This window comes from Molossus molossus, unplaced genomic scaffold, assembly GCF_014108415.1.
Source record: "Molossus molossus isolate mMolMol1 unplaced genomic scaffold, mMolMol1.p scaffold_m16_p_5, whole genome shotgun sequence".
In the NCBI taxonomy this organism is placed as follows: Eukaryota; Metazoa; Chordata; class Mammalia; order Chiroptera; family Molossidae; genus Molossus; species Molossus molossus.
The window spans coordinates 7459410-7477124 of NW_023425388.1; the positions used below are offsets into that span (position 1 = coordinate 7459410).

The following is a 17715-nucleotide window of genomic DNA, read 5'->3' on the forward strand; positions in this document are numbered from 1 at the left end:
CGTCTGTCCGGCGGGTCGGGACCACAGATGGGAGGCGAGAATGAAGCCCGAGAATAGCTGGCCCCTCGCTTTGCACTTTGAGCCCACAGACATTCCCCAAACCACAGGGGGCAGTTTGGCAGGACACTTGGGTTCATCCCAGTCATGTGGGGGGCCACTCTGGGGTCCCCACTTTGCCTCTCTCCCCCACTATGAGACGTTCCAGAACTCGGACTTGTGGTTCCTTCTAGGGAGAGAGAAGAAAGCCTGGAACTGGGAGGGCCCGCACTGTATTTATAAAGTTGTGGCTCTTTAAACATTCTGTCTCTTTGGCAAAACGTGGATGAATTGAGAGGCCGAGCTTCACAACAGGACCTGCGCACACCCTGGGCACTCTGTCCACGTCCAGGGTTTGGGCGAGAAATGGCCGCGTGCCGCTCGAAGTGATGGTTGAAAGGGCATTGTCACAATCCCCTTTTCTTCTTCGTTTATTTCTTCCAAGTAGTTGTACTGAGATAGAAGCCACAGCGCAGTGGTTCTCACACGCTCACAGGTGTGTGCAGCCCTCCCCGCCGCCAGGGGCAGAATTCTGTCACCGCTTCAGGGGGAAAGCTGAGCTGGCACCTCTGCCCCCGCCCGTCCCCCAGGCACCGCTGCCCCCTCCTGGTCCCTGCTCTGGACGGTCCGTAGAAATGGAACCTGACAGTGCGGGGCCCTCGTGTCTGGCTTGTCCCTCGGCCGGGTCTTCAGGTTCACGGGCATCTCGTGTATCGGTCACTCCTTTCGTGGCAGTCACATTCCACTGTGTGGATGGACCACATGTGGACACTTGGTTCCACCTTTCGCTGCTGTGAATGGCGCCACCAGGGAACATCTGTGAGCGCACTTTTGTCTGGGTCCCCGCGTTCGCTTCCCGTGGTACAGAGCACTTTCAGCAGGGAAAGAAGAGGTGCGCGTCCCTCGGGTGTGGGGGTGCCTCGGGCAGAGGGAACCTCCAAGCCTTTGTGTCCCGGGGCGTCGGGGGCGGGGCTCGTGCAGCAGTTGGGACAACTGTCTGAAGCTCGTGGGTCCTCTCCTGCAGTTCGTCTCTACGGGCCGAACTTCATCCTTCAGGTGTACTCGTCCCAGAGGAAGTCCTGGCACCCCGTCTGCCAAGACGACTGGAGTGAGAGCTACGGGCGGGCAGCCTGCCAGGACATGGGCTACAGGTGAGCTCGGAGCCCACGGCACAGTGGCGGACACGGACCGACCAGGGGCTCTCGCTGCCCCCCGGGTGCGCTAGCACGCAAGCTCCACAGACAGTCGTCCCCTTCCCAGAGCTCATGCAGGGGGCCAGCAGGTGGAACTGCTGCCCCCTGTCTGTGAATGTGGCTCCCTGCCACCAGGCCTGCCTTGACCTCCATCCACTCCGGTTACGCAGGACCATCCAGTGCTGCGGTCGCCAGGGTCCTGGATGCAGACCGAGGGCCTCCCTGGGTGGCTGGGGTTGGGGGTGAGTGGGCAGGGCTGAAGGGGGACAGTCAGCAGGAGCAGACCCTGCACGACCTTCCTGGCACGCGCTGGGAGGCACTGAAGACTACTGAACGTGAGAGAATTGGTTGTCGGATTCATACACGAGAGAATTCTTTCCTGCACACACAGCCACAGGGGAGGTGAGAGGGAAGGGGTGTCCCCTCCCAGAGTCCCAGCCAGGGGCTCCCCAGAGCATCACTGGGAAACACTTGGCAGCCACCTGTTGTTGTGTGTGCTTTTTTAAAAAATATGTTTTCATTGAACTTTTAGGGAGAGAGAGATAGAAACATGGATATAAAAAAGAAATATAGATCGGCTGCCTCCTACTGGGGATCAAACCCAAAACCTGGGTATGTGCCCTGACCAGGAATCGAACCGGGACCTCTCAGTCCATGGGATGACACTCAGTCTACTGAGCCACACCAGCTGGGCAGCCACCTGCTTACAGGAGGCAAGGCCGTGTGATTTGATTACCACCGTCTCTTCCTTGGGGTGTCCCTGTGTGACTGCTCTGCCACTCTAGCCTGTTCTGTAGATGCCAGTTTTCAAAATGAGTCACCACTTGATAAAAACACTGGCATCTCGGCTAATAAAACACTAAAATGCCACCTTCACTGCAGGGTTGAATGACATAGTGAAGCCCCGTCATGGTCCAGGACCTGACTTTATAACTGGGCATTTCAACATCTGAAAATTGTGTCAGATCACATGTCCGTACACGGCCTCAGTCTCGGTTCTTTATCCGGACCCGCACGAGGTTAGAGACACACGACTGATGAAGACCTGGCCTGTCACTTCAGGATTATCGGATCCAAAGAGGGTCATGACACGGCCCCTTGTTCAGGACGAGCGGTGGCGTCTTCCGGGGTGCTCGGTGGCTCCCCTTCCTCTGACCTCCATGCGAGACGTGCTGTGATGCGTTTGCACTGTGAGAGGATTTGTGATCGCTTAGCCGTTACTTTGAAGACTACTTTCTGTCTCTTTCAGGAATAGTTTTTATTCCAGCCAAGGAATCGTGGATGACAGCGGGGCCACCAGTTTTATGAAGCTGAACATCAGTGCCGGCAACACCGACCTCTATAAAAAGCTCTACCACAGGTATCTGGTGATTCCTGCTCCGCTTTGACAAGCTCACAGTGAGACCGGCAGGGGCCGTCGCGGGCGTCGCTGGCCTGGGTCTGACTCTGCTCGCTGGGCTGCGGGGCTGCAGGGGGCAGGGACTCCCGGCAGGATCAGCTGCCTCAGCTGGGTTCAGCCTAGGGAAGGTCTGTGTGCCATTTTGTGGTGCCCTGTGCCCTCTGTGGTATTGGATGACAGGACAAAACTGAGAGTCTCCTTCTTTTCTCCACTGCCTGGACATTAGAGTTGTACCTACTATGTGTCAGGATGGGTCTCTAGGAACCAAGAGAGCACCTCGGGGACCCAGCAGGGTGACCAACTCAACCTGCTTGCCTGGGACTTGGCTGGTTTTAGCACCAAAAGTCCTGTTCCGCGGGAATCCCCCAAGACCCAGGCAGCAGGGGTGGTTGGTCCCCCAGCCCTGAGCCTAGTGTCAGGCGGGGCTCGACTCAGCCAACATTTCCTGTACCTCCAAGCTGACGTGCAGTCCTGGGTGGTCCCAGTGGTCCCAGTGGGTCCTTGGGTGGAAATGAACCCAAAGAGCAGGTTACAAGGTTGATGGTTTACAGGTTAAGGGGGTGGGGGAGGGGTGGGTTAAGCCACTCAGTTTGTTTGGCATTTAAAATGTTGACAGCCTTCCTAGGGTTTTTGTTATGTGAATGTTCATTAGTGTCAAAGACACAGTGTCCTTTGTGAAGACGCCTTCCCCTGCTCCCAGGTCCCTGTCACCTCCCCAGGTGGTGAGCCAGCCATCACCGCCCGGAAGGCCAGGAGCTGTTTCAGGGGTGGCTGAGTTCATCACTCGGTCCCTCTTTTCCCTGTGAGTGGGAGGCTGGAAGCAGGTTTGCATTCCTGGTGGCCACTGGCTGAGGTGTCTGGCGGGGCCTGGCTGCCCCAAGGAATGTGACAGGGTGAGCCCAGGTGTGCACGGCCAGGTGCGCCCATCAAAACAGCGGGGCTGCTGTTTGCCTGCCAGAGGAGAGAAGCGGAACGCCGGCTGCCCGCGCTCTTTGTCAGTGCTGAGAGCTCCTTTGTCTGCCGGGGTCCAGGTGGATGGGCCAAGCAGGGCAGGACGCTGCCATCTGTCCGCGAGGCCTTGGGAGGGAAGGCCATTGGTCTGGCACGCCGTGTCTCTGCCACGGGGGTCGGGGGCTTTCCTCGTGCTTCCAGAAGTTGCCCTTCGATTTGCGGATGAGAAAAGGGTCACACGCTACACCTGACAAGCTCAGGGGAGGCCTGTGTGGCGACCTTACAAACCTAGAGACCTAAGCAACCACACAGGATGTCTGAAATGCAACTTTCTAACCAAAAGCAGGTCATGGAGGGTAGTTGTGTTCTAGGTCCGAGGCTGGAATTTTCCCCTAACAACTGCCAACCTTTTCCTTAACTGAGCCTGTCATTTTTTTTGTTTTTTGTTTTTGTTTTTGTTTTCATGTAGGATAACATCCCTGATAACATCCCTTGAGAATATCCAAGTCATTTCCTTTATTCTGGGCCCCTCAAAGCACAACCCCCACACCAGGGCGGGAATCACGAATCCCCTCCTTGTGGTTACTTCGCTAATTGTTGGCTGTTCACTGTCCTGTACCACACATGCAAAAGGAGGGTGTGTCTGTCGTTTTACTTTTTATCCAGTCCCAGAGGTCCACCCTGCCCTACGCCGCCCTTTGCTTTCTCCCGCCTCCCTGATCTGCCACCCGCGGGTTTCTCGTGACCACGTACACCTCCTCCTTTGACTGTGACGCGTGGAATCAGGCGCAGAACCGCCGTTCTCTGGAGCATCTTCTCGGCCCACTGAGATTTTGCTTCGCAGCGATCGCTGTCGGTGTGGCTCACATGAACTCACGAGAAGTTCTTACGGGTTTGGATGTTTCTTACCTGGTCAATACCTGAGTCTCGTGGCTCCTGGTGGGGCTCTTGGTGCTGCAGTGTGCCCAGGTGCAGGCTGGAAGAGGGGAGTCAACCTCGTGACTCTTAGAAAACGTCTCTTCACGGGAGTGTGCTTGTCTCGGCCCTGCCCGTGTCCCAGGCCTCCAGGGCACAGCTGTAGTCCCTGCACCTGCGGACGGTCCCGGGTGGGGGGAGGTGCTGTAAACCACTTGCAGGACCAGGCGACCCCGGGACTGGCAAAGAGGTTGCAGTTAGGCACGGCGGCCCGCAGAGGAGGCGGATGGTCCCTGGTTTGGACCAGGTTCATAGGGTGTCTGTTCGGACAGGCCTGTGTAGTGGGCTTGTTCGTGTCCTGCTCCTTCACGGAGCGGTGGGCTGGCCCCGTGTGGGTCTTCGAGGAGTCGTCCGTGGGCGGTGAAGGTGGCCCGCGGTGGGTGTCAGGACGGCTTCTCTCCTCCTCTTCGAATTGGGAGGGAATGCGCTCTGCACAGGGTGCATGTTACTCCTTCCCTTCTGACCCTCGAATGCTTACCTCCCGAACGAGTAACTCTTTTTATTCTTCTGCTCCAGGGCAAATCATTGATTATGTGGTTTTCTGTGCGATAAATGTAAAGCAGTCACAGAACACCCAAGTTGACAAGAGGCTCCCTTAAAACATTAGAGGATGATTTTAAATCCCAGAATAAAAGTAATGGCTGACACTGTTGCATGCTCACCCTCAAAACCGCCCCGTGAGTTGGTGCTGTTATTGGCCCATTCTGCTTATGGGGAAACTGAGGCTCAGAGGTGCAGTCACTTGCCCAAGCCCACACAGCTAGGATTTGAACCCACACTGTCCCCTGCATGGATTTGTTTTCCTGATTCGAGCCTTCAGTCACGGAGGCAGGGGAGTGAGAACGTTGGAAGAAACATTCATTTCTAAGTATTCGGAGCGTCAAATGTCTCCTCGTCAGCCCTGGCAGGTTTGGCTCAGCGGTTGGAGCGTCGGCCTGCGGTCCCGAGAGACCCGGGTTCGGTTCCCGCTGAGGGCATGTACCTCGGTTGCAGTTTGTCCCCGGCCCTGGGCCCTGGTTGGTCATGCGGGTGGCAGCCACTCGATGTGTCCCTTTCACGTTGATGTTTCTCTCTCTCTCTCTCTTCCTCTCTCCCCCTCCCACTCTACCTGAACAAAAAATAGAAAAATGTCCTCAGGTGAGGATAAAAAAAAAAAAAAAAAAAAAAAGTCTCCTCGTTTGTCATGACCAAAATTTTCTTTCTTCCTTGTAGTGATGTCTGTTCTTCAAAAACGGTGGTTTCGTTACGCTGTGTAGGTGAGTCTTTGTTTTCCTTTCATGTTTCTAAAAAGGAGACGCTGCACCTTCGGACATGTACCCTGTTCTTTGGGAATGTGGACAGAGAGGGGCCCGCCCTGGAGCCGCCCGAGGTGGGGCTGGAGGCCAGTGGCTGCCCCTTCCGGGTCTGGGTCACTTGTGGTTCCCAAACCTTTAGCAGCGGGCAAGGCTCTGTCCCGGTGCCCCTCTGACGGCCTCTGGATCCTGCACGGGCTCTCGGTCCCGAGGCCCAGCTTCCCTGATGGAGGGCGGTGCTCCCAGGGGCCGCACACCCCAGTGGGCCTGATGGTAGTTCCCAGCCCAGCGGGGCTCAAGCTCCTTAGGTATCAACGGAGTGTTGTGACCCACCCGGTCCTCCACCTCCCCCGACCCCCACCCCCACCGGGTGGGAATACAGCCAGCTCACAGGGAGAAATTCCTCCTTCACTCTGTTTGGGAACCCTGGACCTCTGACACTTAGTCTCAGTAGGGCTCAGGAGATCCTGGGGTTTTTGTCGTCCAGGACCCCGCTGGGGGTCTGGAATCACAGTGTCAGCAGAAGTGAGCTTGGGGGTTGGTCCCAGGGGGTTGGAAGAGTGTCCTGTCATCCCTCCAAGCAAACAGAGGCCAGGCCATGCTCTCTAGAAGTTAGACCCCAAGCAGATGGGAACCAGAGGTGGCAACAGTTGTCCACCAGCCTTTGGGACGGCTGCTGTGTGGGTGCATGCTGTGTGGGTGGGTATCGGGGTGCTGCAGGGTGGCCCAGATTCTGCTCACGGCCAGCTGGGTTGTGCTTGTCGCCTTCAGAGTGCGGAGTCAACAGGAAGATGGGCCGCCAGAGTCGGATTGTGGGCGGGACCAGTGCAGCGCTGGGGGACTGGCCCTGGCAGGTCAGCCTGCACGTCCAGGGCATCCACGTCTGCGGAGGCTCCATCATCACCCCCGAGTGGATCGTGACAGCCGCCCACTGCGTGGAAGAGTGCGTTCACGGGGGCGAGGGCTCCGGGGTTTGGAGGTGGCTCTGGCCGTGTGACCTTGAGCAAAGTCTTTTGACCTCTTCCAGCTCTAGTTTCCTTGTGTATAAGGGGGGGTCATGGCCCCAGCTTCGTGGTGGCGCTGGGAGGATCCAGCCCGCCCCTGAGCAAGTATGCTTTGGGCGTCCACTGAATGAGGTTCTGGGAGCAAGGCTGCGGGGGGGGGGGGGCTGGGTGTCACTGGCCTTTCCTGCCCTCTTGGGAGCTTTGGTCTCTTCTGGACCATCGTCCCCAGAAAGGGCACCCAGACACGCTCAGGGATCACCCACCGCCCTGCTGGAAGGTTGCCTGTGGCCTCGGCTGAGCGTCCTTGGCCGCTGCGCTGGCCACACAGCCAGGCTGGGAGGGCACAACTTACAGTGTTCGCGTTTGTGGAAGATACTGTCCCTTCTCCTGTTTTCTTAAACATAGTATTTTTTCTTATTTTTATTTTTGTGTGTGTGGTACATGCCCCTAGCAGGATCTGAACCCGGGACTCACTGGTCCACAGGCCAACGCTCAACCGCTGAGCCAAACTGGCCAGGGCTTAAGCATAGTTTTTGGTGGCATGCCGATGTAGGAGGCAACCTCACTTGTCAGAGCGATTGTCTGGTTCGAGTGTGGCCGGGCCGGCTCTGCTGTGTGGCCGCAGGCGGTTCACGCAAGGTGTGGGGCTGCAGTCCTGCCCCGTGAGCGGTGCAGCTGCTCCTCCCGGGGCTGCGGGGGGCTGCGGGAGGCTGTGGGGGGCTGCGGGAGGCTGCGGGGGGCTGTGGGAGGCTGTGGGAGGCTACAGGGGGCTGCAGGGGGCTGTGGGAGGCTGTGGGAGGCTACAGGGGGCTGCGGGGGCTGCGAGAGGCTGTGGGGGGCTTCGGGGGGCTGCGGGAGGCTGCGGGGGGCTGTGGGGTCTGTGGGGAGCTGCGGGAGGCTACGGGGGGCTGTGGGAGGCTGCGGGGGGCTGCGGGGGGCTGTGGGGAGCTGCGGGAGGCTACAGGGGGCTGCGGGAGGCTACGGGGGGCTGCGGGAGGCTGCGGGGGGCTGTGGGGTCTGTGGGGAGCTGCGGGAGGCTATGGGGGGCTGCGGGGGGCTGCAGGGGGCTGTGGGAGGCTGCGAGGGGCTGCGGGGGGCTGCAGGGGGCTGCGGAGGCTCGGGAACTGGGCAGTACCCAAGCCTGTCCCTTCCTTCCCTGCACCGGACTGTGCCAGCCACTGGACTTGGGGTGCTCTCAGTGGGAAACCCCTAAATAGAGGGAATGCCTTGATGGCTGTAGACCTCAAGTTTATTATCACTACACATTTATTAAGCACCTTCTGCGCCTCGGGAAATGCCCCAGCATACAAAGGTAGGTAAGACCCAGTCCTGCCAGAAATGAAGTCTGAAACCTCAGGGAGGCGTTTAGGTCTAGGACGAAGCGTTCTCGGCATTGCGGGGGTACGTGGGCTGCAGCCGAAGCTCACAGGACCCACAGGACTCAGAGCGGGCGGGAGGGGGAGGGTGTGCGGGGGTGACACGCCGAGATGGAGGTCAGGGAGACTGCCACCTGCTCGCCAGCCTCCCCGGCTCTGGCGGCTGGTGTCACCCCGACACCCTCGGCTTCGGCGTCTGGCTTTTGATCCCGGACGGGGTGCTCCACTTGAGGCCCGGGATGCTGAGCGGCGTTCTCTCTTCCAGACCGCTGAACAGCCCGCGCCACTGGACGGCCTTCGCGGGCATCCTGAGACAAGCCTTCATGTTCTACGGGAACGGGTACCGAGTAGAAAAAGTGATTTCTCATCCACATTATGATTCCAAGACCAAGAACAATGACATCGCTCTTATGAAGTTGCAGACACCGCTGACGTTTAACGGTACATACGTGTGCTCGCGGGGCTGGGGCGTGCGGACAGTCCGACCAAATCTGAAGGGGGGTGACTGCAGGTGCAGCGCGCTGCGGGAGATGGAGGAGGCACTTCCGCCGAGTCGGGGTGCTGTGCGGAGGGCTGGCCGGTAGAAGTGTGCTCAGCAGAAGCCGGCTCACCCCCGAATGTGCCCATGTGTGTTGAGGGAAGCAGTGACCCCTTCTTTCCTCCACACAAGAAGGTGATTTAATCAGCACGAGAGAGGCTAGAAAAGGGTTCGCCACAGCCCCGCTGCCTCTGGGGCCGGCTAATTCGTTGTGGGGGGCTGCCCTGTGCACTTTAGGGTGTTTGGCAGCACCCCTGGCCCCTGCCCACTGGATGCCAGGAGCACCTCTCAGTGTGACGAGCAAAGATGTCTCCAGAGGTTGCCAGACATTCCTTAGGACAGAATCGCCGCCGGTTGAGGCCAATCGGTCTATAACTTGCAAAGATTTATTTTTTTCACATAAATTGTGAAAATAAAATAATTTAAAATAATAACAACTGCCCGGCCAGTGTGGCTCAGTGGTTGAGCATCAACCCATGCACCTAGAGGTCTTCAGTTCGATTCCCGGTCAGGGCACATGCCCAGGTTGTGGGCTCTATCCCCAGTGGGGGGCGTGCAGAAGGTGGCCAGTCAATGTTCTCTCTCATTGATGTTTCTCTCTCTCCCTCTCCCTGCTTCTCTCTCTAAAATCAATAGAGAAAAAAATAAAAATAAAAAGATATATAAAATAATAACAACTTAAAGTTATTTAAAACAAAACAAGAAACATGCCTTCCCTTAGCTTTTTATTTGGGCCCATTCTAGTGCATCCAAGGATCCAGAATGCTCTAACGCCGTGTCCAAGGGTCCGAATGCTCTAGCCCCATGTCCAAGTGTCCGAATGCTCTAGCCTCATGTCCAAGGGTCCGAATGCTCTAGCCCCGTGTCCAAGGGTCCGAATGCTCTAGCCCTGCCTGAGTACAGAAGAAGCAAAACCTCACCCCTCCCCTGGAGGCGTTTGCATTCAAGTCAGGAAACAATGTGGACGGAGAAAACCGATCCGTGAGGCAGCGCCCACTGCAGGCCTCCCAGGGGCAAAGCTCACCAGCTGTCCGGCCACTGTCACAATCCGTCTGTTTTACCCTCTGTCACTCGGAGACATCGTGTCTCTTTCATTTCTATTTCTTGAAGGTTTAAGTTGGAGGAAAAGGGGCTTGTCTGTGTGCTGGAGCAGAGCTAGCAGGAAATACTCCCCTTTGTAAGTCGCATGACTTGCAGAAGCGAACGTCTTGCCTGGTGGAAGGAGGACTTTGGCAGGGGCAGCAAGTGGAAGTACCAGAAACTGTTGGAATCTGGGATTTTCCTTGGGCAGGAGGGCCCAGTTGACACGAGGGCGGGCCCAGGGCAGACCACCGCCTTCAGTTAGACCGGACCAGCTCACGGTGCTTTTTTTTCTCGAAACAGACAAAGTGAGACCTGTGTGCCTGCCCAACCCAGGCCTGGCGCTGGGGCCGAAACAGCCCTGCTGGATCTCCGGGTGGGGAGCCACCTACGAGAAAGGTGAGGCCCCTGGGCACCCAGTCTGCCGGTCCCACGAACACAGCCCTGGGTTTGGAAGTGGAAGGCCCGGGTTTCAACCCTGCTTCTACGCCCGGGCGACTGGGTGACTTCGGGCAGTTCGTGCGGTCTGTGTGCCTCGGTCTCCCCATCTGCCGAGCGGGAAGAACCGTACCTGTCCTGCGTAACACGCCGTGCTCGTGTCCCCGTCAGATGGGACAACGCGTGGAAACTGCATTTTGAAAGCTAAAAGCTATGCAAGTGTGAGAGGTAGTGAGTCGCCCTGTGATGGTGTCCTGTGGTCTCCTCAGCACAGGCCAGCTCGGGTTTCTTCAGTTACAGTTTCTCTTCCTCTCAGATACTTTTCAGAGGAAGATACGTTTCATGTTGTGGGGTGCGGAAGTGTTAGCGGTACGAAGGCACCTCCGGTGGTCCCCCAGCTTCCAGAGTGTGCAGGGCACACGGACGATGAGCCCTTTCGAACACGGGGCAGAGGACCGGGGCTGGGTGATGCGGGGGCTCCTCGGGGGACGTGGGGGCGGGTGTCCCGGCATCGTGCCCGGTGGAGTTTACTCCAGCTGAGCACTGAGGCTGCGAGCCAGGCCTCACAGCAGCCAGGGCGGGAAGGAAGAGCAACAGATAGTTTGTGGGACAAAATGAGGCAGAAATCTCCGCTCTCAGAAACTGCACCTTCTCGGGTGGAGGCCTGAGGCGGGATGTGGTCAGACAGCCTGGAGACATAACTGTTGCTGCTGTGAGAGGGAGGGAAGGCTTCTTGGAAGAGGTGACATTTGAGCTGGCATCAGGGTGACAAGAACCTTTAAGGAGCAGAAGGGCCAGTGTGCTGGGGCACGATGAGCCGGGGCGAGGGGCGGCCGCGTAGGTGATGGTGAGGACATTAGCTTCCCTTCCTCGCGAGACAGGGAGCTGTCGGAAGTTTTAGTCAAGTGAGTGACGTAACCTGATGGCTGTCACAGAAAGGGTGCAGGCAAGAGGAGACAGCACGCGATGGTGAGGGGCCACGACTGTGGCCCTCCGTGATGGGATGGTGGCCCGGACCTGGGTTTGGGCGTGGAGGTGGAGCAGTCTCGCAGGTTTGGGGTAGAGCCACCAGACCTGCTGATCGAGTGGCTGTCCGAGGGGCGAGGGAGGGAGGCCCCCAGCTCTGTGACGGGAGCCCCAGGCGGGCGACGGCCCCGTGTCCGAGCCAGGGGACACTGGTGGATACTGTTCCAGCACGAAGCCCGTGCTGCCCAGAAGACAGCAGGTGGGGGCAGCCAGGCGGGAGGGAGAAGTGGGGACTGAGGACGAGACACCGTGCGGAGGAGGGTGTGGGTGGACGGGGCCGTGGTTTACGGTAGGAAGAGAAGCTCCTGGCAGGCTGGGGACCGTCCCGGGCAGAGGGAGCGATGAATGAGGCGAGTTGATCCCACACAACCAAGTGGCTGGGTGGTGACAGAGGCCGGTTCTGGGACACGGTGGAGTTCTGTAGCTCCAGAGGCAGGAAATCTCCTCCCTGAAACCAAAAACTAGAGCCACGATGAGCACAGACCCACCAGCGGCAAGGATGACCCAGGTTCCCCAGGAGACGGCTTGGGAGGTTGGGGGGGGACAGGGCCCCTGCCTGGTGCCTGCGGTGGCCTGCCTCCAGGAGGGGCCACTCTGCCTGTGAGGGCTGCTGCGGCACTGATGGCGCCACGGTCTGTCTCAGGGAAGACGTCGGACGTGCTGAACGCCGCCGAGGTGCCCCTGATAGAGCCCGCGCTGTGCAACCACAGATACGTCTACAACAACCTGATCACACCCACCATGATCTGCGCCGGCTACCAGGATGGGGGCGTTGACTCCTGCCAGGTGATGCAACCTGCTGCTCAGCCTCTGGGCCGTGGCTACCCCAGGGGCTCTCTGAGCCCCTGTCTCCCCCATGAGAGATGAGGTTCCGTGTCCCCGGGACACAGCCAGCTCTGGGGCCCCGAGGGACCTGCTGGTGGCTGACGGTCTCGGGGAGGAGGGTTTGTACTGTCAACACCACCCACATGCCCCTGCTTCTTCCAAAAGGAGTTTGTATTGTCTGAGTGTCCCTGGAGCAGAAATAAGTATTAGATTATTTAAAAATATGGACACCCATCGACTTAGTCACTCTTAGCTGATCCAGACCAGTTTGTTGCTGGTGTAGTCTCTTCTAGCATTATATTTCTGTCACCTCATTGAGGGAGATAGCACAGCCGCACACCCCGTCGGAAGTCCCACTGAGACCCCCCACCCGACCCCTGTCCTCTGTGCAAGGTCCATGGTGTGTGCAGTTGTGGTTTGACTTCTCTGTTGCGTGCTGTGTCCCCCAGGGTGACAGTGGCGGCCCTCTGGTCACTCTGAAGAGCAGCATCTGGTGGCTGATTGGGGACACGAGCTGGGGGTCCGGCTGTGCCAAGGCTAACAGGCCAGGCGTGTACGGAAACGTGACTATGTTTACAGACTGGATCTACCGACAAATGAAGGTAATTGTCCCGCCCTCCAGGCTGGGGGCTCTGCCTTCTTGTGTCAGGGCCCAGATGTCTGTGAGCTATGGTCCTGCTGCAGGGAGCTGGCAGTTGCCCACCCGTGGGCATGACGCAGACGGTGCCTGTCTGGACCAGAGTTTGCATCCAGCACCCCTCCCAGCGACCCCCCCATCGCTGCTGGTGGCCTCACTCACATGCTGCCCAGTGGGCTTGGACGAAACGACTGGGCTCTGCTTGGCAGGGCTAACTTGATATACGGGCCTGTGCTCTGTGGACTGCCCAGTCCTGGCCCAGCCGGCTGCACCAGACCGCATCGAGTCCACATGTTGGCGGTGGGCAGACAGCACAGGGACACAGATTAGCCAGTTGGGTCGCGACTGCTCTGTCCTTTCCGGGCTATTGAGTGCGCCCTGGGCAGGTTCCAAAGGTCAGGGGTCGGGCAGCAGCTGGAATTCTCCGGTACAAATAGAGGTTGCGAGGGTGGGAGGGCCAAGGGTGTGTCCTGCCCCCTGGGACTGCCGGCCTGACCATGCTGCTTAGCAAAGACCTTCTCGGCACTGCCTGGGTCCTGGGCGAGAACCACGTCCCTCTCCACCCAGGGCCCCAGGACCGGCACCTGCCCAGGTTCCTGCCCCTGCTAGGGCTGGGCTGCTGGGGAGGAAACTGTCCTTTTCGTCTTCTCAAGTCTGCTGTGTGGGGAGGGAAGGGCGGGACCAGAGGGCATTGCCTGACATGGACCCCAGATACACCCGTGGGACCTAATACCTTCTAGCGGCCACAGTGCTGGCCAGTCCGCACCTGGCAAAAGCCTGCGTGCTGGAGAGAGGCAACCCCGATGTGCTGCTGGGGGCCGCGCCGGGGAGGGAGCTGGTGGGCTCGGCAGTGAGCCAGGCCACGGGCCGGCCCGTCTGTCCACAGAGAGAGCTGACCGCCTGGCGTGGCCAGGGCTTGGCTGATCGCTCAGCACAACCAGAGCATGGAGTGAAAGGCTGGGCGGCAGGGGACGCGGGCAGAGCCAGGATTGGGAAACACTTGATGTCTTTCATGGCTATGTCACGCTTGATTTTCCCCGTGAAGGCCTGGGCCCTGGCCTCCTCCCCCTCCCCCCTCCCCCTCCCCCTCCCTCCGGCCTCTGCACACACGTTCCTCAGCCCGCCGCCTTCCCTCCACTGTCAGCCCCCCTCCTGACCTTCGCGCTGTAGGGGAGTCACACCCCTTGCCCTCTTAAGCTTGCTCATGTGGTGTGTAAGGGCCTCGTCAATCTAGGAGAAAACAGTAAGTTTCCACCTTTGCTTATCTTACGAAAATGACGCCGTTTCTTTTCCTTTTGGAACAGGCAAACAGCTGATCAGCCCGGCCTCGTCCTGGATGCCGTTCGACACGAGAACGAGGGGGCTGGTTTTTAATTCCCTGTGCGCAATGTATTTTTAGAAATGATTCGGAGGTCCTTTCATTTTTATTAAATAGTGATCTCGGTCGTCTTTGGCACTCTCCACAGTCTGTGCAGGTCACAGCGGCTCGACCCCGGGTCCGTGCTCCTGGACCTCTTGTCCAAACGGGTGCCCGGGCGGGCTGGGTGTGGGTGCCTAGGGCCAACGCAGGCTGAGGGAAGGAGTCTGCCCGCTGGCATCTTCCTTCTGAGCCCGTCCGGGGGGGACCTATGGGGCTGGCGACCTCAACTGCTGGACAGTTCGAGATGAAAAGGGAGAGAGCCTGGTGGGACATCAGGGGCCACCCTCTGGGACCACTGCTGGGGAGGGCCACGGGGGGAGCCCCAGGGCCTGTCTCCCCACAAGAGATGTCACTGATCATTTTTAACTGGCTTCTTAGCAGCCCTGGATGGTGGCTGACAAAAAGGGACCAGCCCTTCATGGGTGATGACTTGATAGTCGCTTGAAAGGGCCTCAGAAACCTTTCTTTCTTCTTGTGGGACAAGAGCATAGAGCCCTTGGAGCAAGGGCAGCGGTGGCAGATCGGGTCACCCCGAGCACTGCTGGGGCAGGCGGCCCCCCCCACCCTCCTCCCTGGCCCGCCTCCAGCCCCTTGGAGATGTGCCCGCCCCACGGGCCTCCCGGGGGGCCACGTGGACTGCCATGCTGACTCTTCAGCCTGCTAATCACAGGAAATTGAGGTGACCTGGGAAATCAGGGATGTGTGATTCAAGACATACTGTTTGCATGTAACGTTTCCAGGTGTTACTACCTCCGTGCTCATGGAATCTTGGCCGTGGTGCCTCTGAGTAGTCGCTACATTTGGTTCTTTGAAACTGTTGTTGTCCTTGCCAAAGATGAGCAGTGGCCAATTGGAGCTTCTTTCAAAGTGACTGGCTCCTAAGTTCGTGTTCTGTAAACGAGTTTGCTGACGAACTGCACGGTGCTTGCGACAAGGAAGAGAAAGGTGTATGTTGGACTCCCAGTGGCCCCTTCCGGCCCCCGGGGGTCCCCTGGAAAGAAGGGCCGTGCTGGAATGGCCAAGGGCGATGGCCAGTGTCTGCCGCACGCCGGGGTCCAGAAGGCAGCGGTTCCCCTCCTGGGACTTCACCTGGGAGTCGAAGGAAGGCTGCACCACCCCGTTCTCAGGATGCCTCGCCCCATGGGCCTCAGTGGCAGCAGCGCCCCTAGAGGTGGCACAGACGCACAGCACCGAGGTGGCTGCTCCCCAGGCCGGATCTTAACAAGCCTTGACATGGTGAGAATGTGACCTCTCGTGCTTCTTTTTATTTATGTCACCCCAGTTTGTCTTGTGTTGTACGCTTTTGTTTTTTAAACTGTAAATTTGAATTGTGAAATATTGTACGAATAAATTATACTTTTTTTTTTCCCAAATGTTTACTGCGTCTCTGGAGTCCTGAAAGCAGCCAGGGCGGAGGGCCTGGGGCTGGGGCTGTGTACAAAGCCAGGCCTCAGAGGGAGCTCGGTCCGAAGGGCAGAGGCTCCGAAATGCGCAGGATCAGGGGGGCCACAGCACAGAGAGCTGGCGCAGACCAGACCCAGCCCACACTCCCAGTGCGGCCGGTGCTTTAAGAAAAGGCGGGGGTTGATGCCCCTTCTAAAATAACTTACGGATTTCACTGGCATACCAGCGGTCTCATTTTAAGTGCATCAGCTCCACAAATGGTGTTTGAGCCATCACTCAGCTGTGACTAAGGAGCGCGGTCTTCTCCTTTTCCCTGGACAGGAGAGTACGGTGGGATCCGACCCAAGGAAGCCTCGGCAGCCCCCGGCGCCCCCCTGCTGCCCTTACTGCTGCAGGTGGAGGACTTGCCCGGAGTGGAGGCCTTTCCTCCCCCACACACAGGGACCCTTGGGGACCTTCCCAGCCAGCCGGGTGCTTTTGTCTCAGCTGTTGCGTGGGTAGGATAGTGACAGAGGCGGGCGCCCCATAGCATCTTCGAGGAAAACCACAAACCCAGAAGTCACTGCTCAGTGCCAGCGTCTCCCACACCTCCTCCCTCCCACGGCATTTAGGCAGCACACCAGATCGTGCGTTCCAGAAAACGAAGGCTTTCGGGCAGTTCAGTCCTCCACCCTCTCACCTTGTTCTGCACCAAACTCAGCCCCATCCTGGGGGTCAACTGAGCCCCAGCTTGCCTGGAGTGAGGGTCCATGAGTGGGCATCACGGATATTTGAACATATCCTGCACGGTTGATGGCCCTTTAAGCCGGTGCTAGAGGGGGCATCAGAATCTGGGAAGGGCCCTCATGGGCGTGGGGTGGGGCGGCGACATCAGGGGAGTTCAGCCCCTTGCCTGAGCCCTGCCGCGCTCTGAGGAATCACCCACATGCATTCCAGGGCCGTTTCTTCCTGGGTCCTGGTCACTTGGGAGGAGGGACAGTGAATGTCTGCCCTGTTGATGGCTGACAGGCCTGGGAAATCCCTAGACACCTGCTTTTTCTTCTTTCCCACATTAAAAACAAAGCTTTATTGTTGAAAGCATTATAAATGTCCATCTTTTTCCAGATTTTAAAAAATTGAGTTTTGAGAGAGAGAGAAAGAAGCAGGGAGAGGGAGAGAGAGATAGAAACATTGATGTGAGAGAGAAACATCAATCGGCTGCCTCTCCCACACCCCCGTCCCCAACTGAGGGTTACGCCCAAAGCCCAGGCACGTGGCCTGACCAGAAATTGAACCGATGACCTCTTGGTGCGTGGGACAACGCTCAGTCCACTGAGCCACACCAGCCGGGCTACACGCCTGTTCTTTTGGCCAAAAGGAAAGATCGTAATCGCCTTCTGAGTCGCCATCAGATTTACCCCCCAGCACCCTACTGGGTAAATTCCCGATTCGGAGCACATACTATCCGCTTCCTTCCTCCACCCTCTCTGGGACTATAGCAGCAAAGAACCCTTGGCACCGCTGCCACCTGCCGTTCTGCTCTCCCAGAGTCTTCGCTCGGTGGCAAGGAAGACCCTGGTACTGGAGACGTTACTTGGGCCAGCCAAGAGGGGGCGCCAGCTCCCCAACACCGAGGTGAGAGGCTGGCCTTGTCTCCCAAAGGGACAGGTGCCCAGTACTGGCCTGGTGCCGTGCGCCCAGCCTGCTTACCCTTGTTCTCACAAGTCTGTGCATATTGGTATAGTGTTCTCTTTAAGTGCGAGCCAGGCTGGCTCCTGTGAGCCCTCTGCCCTGCATCAGCCTGCAGGGGTTCGGCACCTGGGAGAGACACACAGGTGCTTGCCCATTCTCCTCCTGGCATTCCCTCTCGGAAGGGAATTCTGCTTGTCCCGAAGCATTGAGCTGCATGGCGGGTCGGAGTGATCTTGCGGGGACGGCGGGAGGGGAGGGACTGTAACTAGCTCACCTCTCCGGCCTGACAAGCGGCTGCCAGCTTGGTCAGAGCCCTTTCTTTCTGGACGTCTTGGTAGGGAGTGCTCCTGCTGCCCGCACTGCTCCGAGAGGGTGCGGAGTGGGTCTCCCTGCAGCGCATCCGCTCATGGGTCCCCCTGTGGCACGGCTCACACACCTCGTCCCCCTGCT

General features: G+C 58.4%; 1 protein-coding gene across 1 annotated transcript in view; it reads left to right on the top strand.

The window, feature by feature from the left end:
- Positions 1 to 14457, top strand: part of TMPRSS2 (transmembrane serine protease 2) — a 37777-nt gene extending 23320 nt beyond the window's left edge. Inside the window, exons 6-14 of the mRNA XM_036243106.1 lie at positions 1061 to 1187; positions 2479 to 2589; positions 5767 to 5810; positions 6618 to 6789; positions 8492 to 8667; positions 10148 to 10243; positions 11952 to 12094; positions 12583 to 12735; positions 14075 to 14457. Coding sequence (XP_036098999.1) covers positions 1061 to 1187; positions 2479 to 2589; positions 5767 to 5810; positions 6618 to 6789; positions 8492 to 8667; positions 10148 to 10243; positions 11952 to 12094; positions 12583 to 12735; positions 14075 to 14086 — 1034 coding nt within the window. The 3' untranslated portion in view covers positions 14087 to 14457. The remainder of the gene's footprint in view (positions 1 to 1060; positions 1188 to 2478; positions 2590 to 5766; positions 5811 to 6617; positions 6790 to 8491; positions 8668 to 10147; positions 10244 to 11951; positions 12095 to 12582; positions 12736 to 14074) is intronic.
- Positions 14458 to 17715: the final 3258 nt, after the last annotated feature.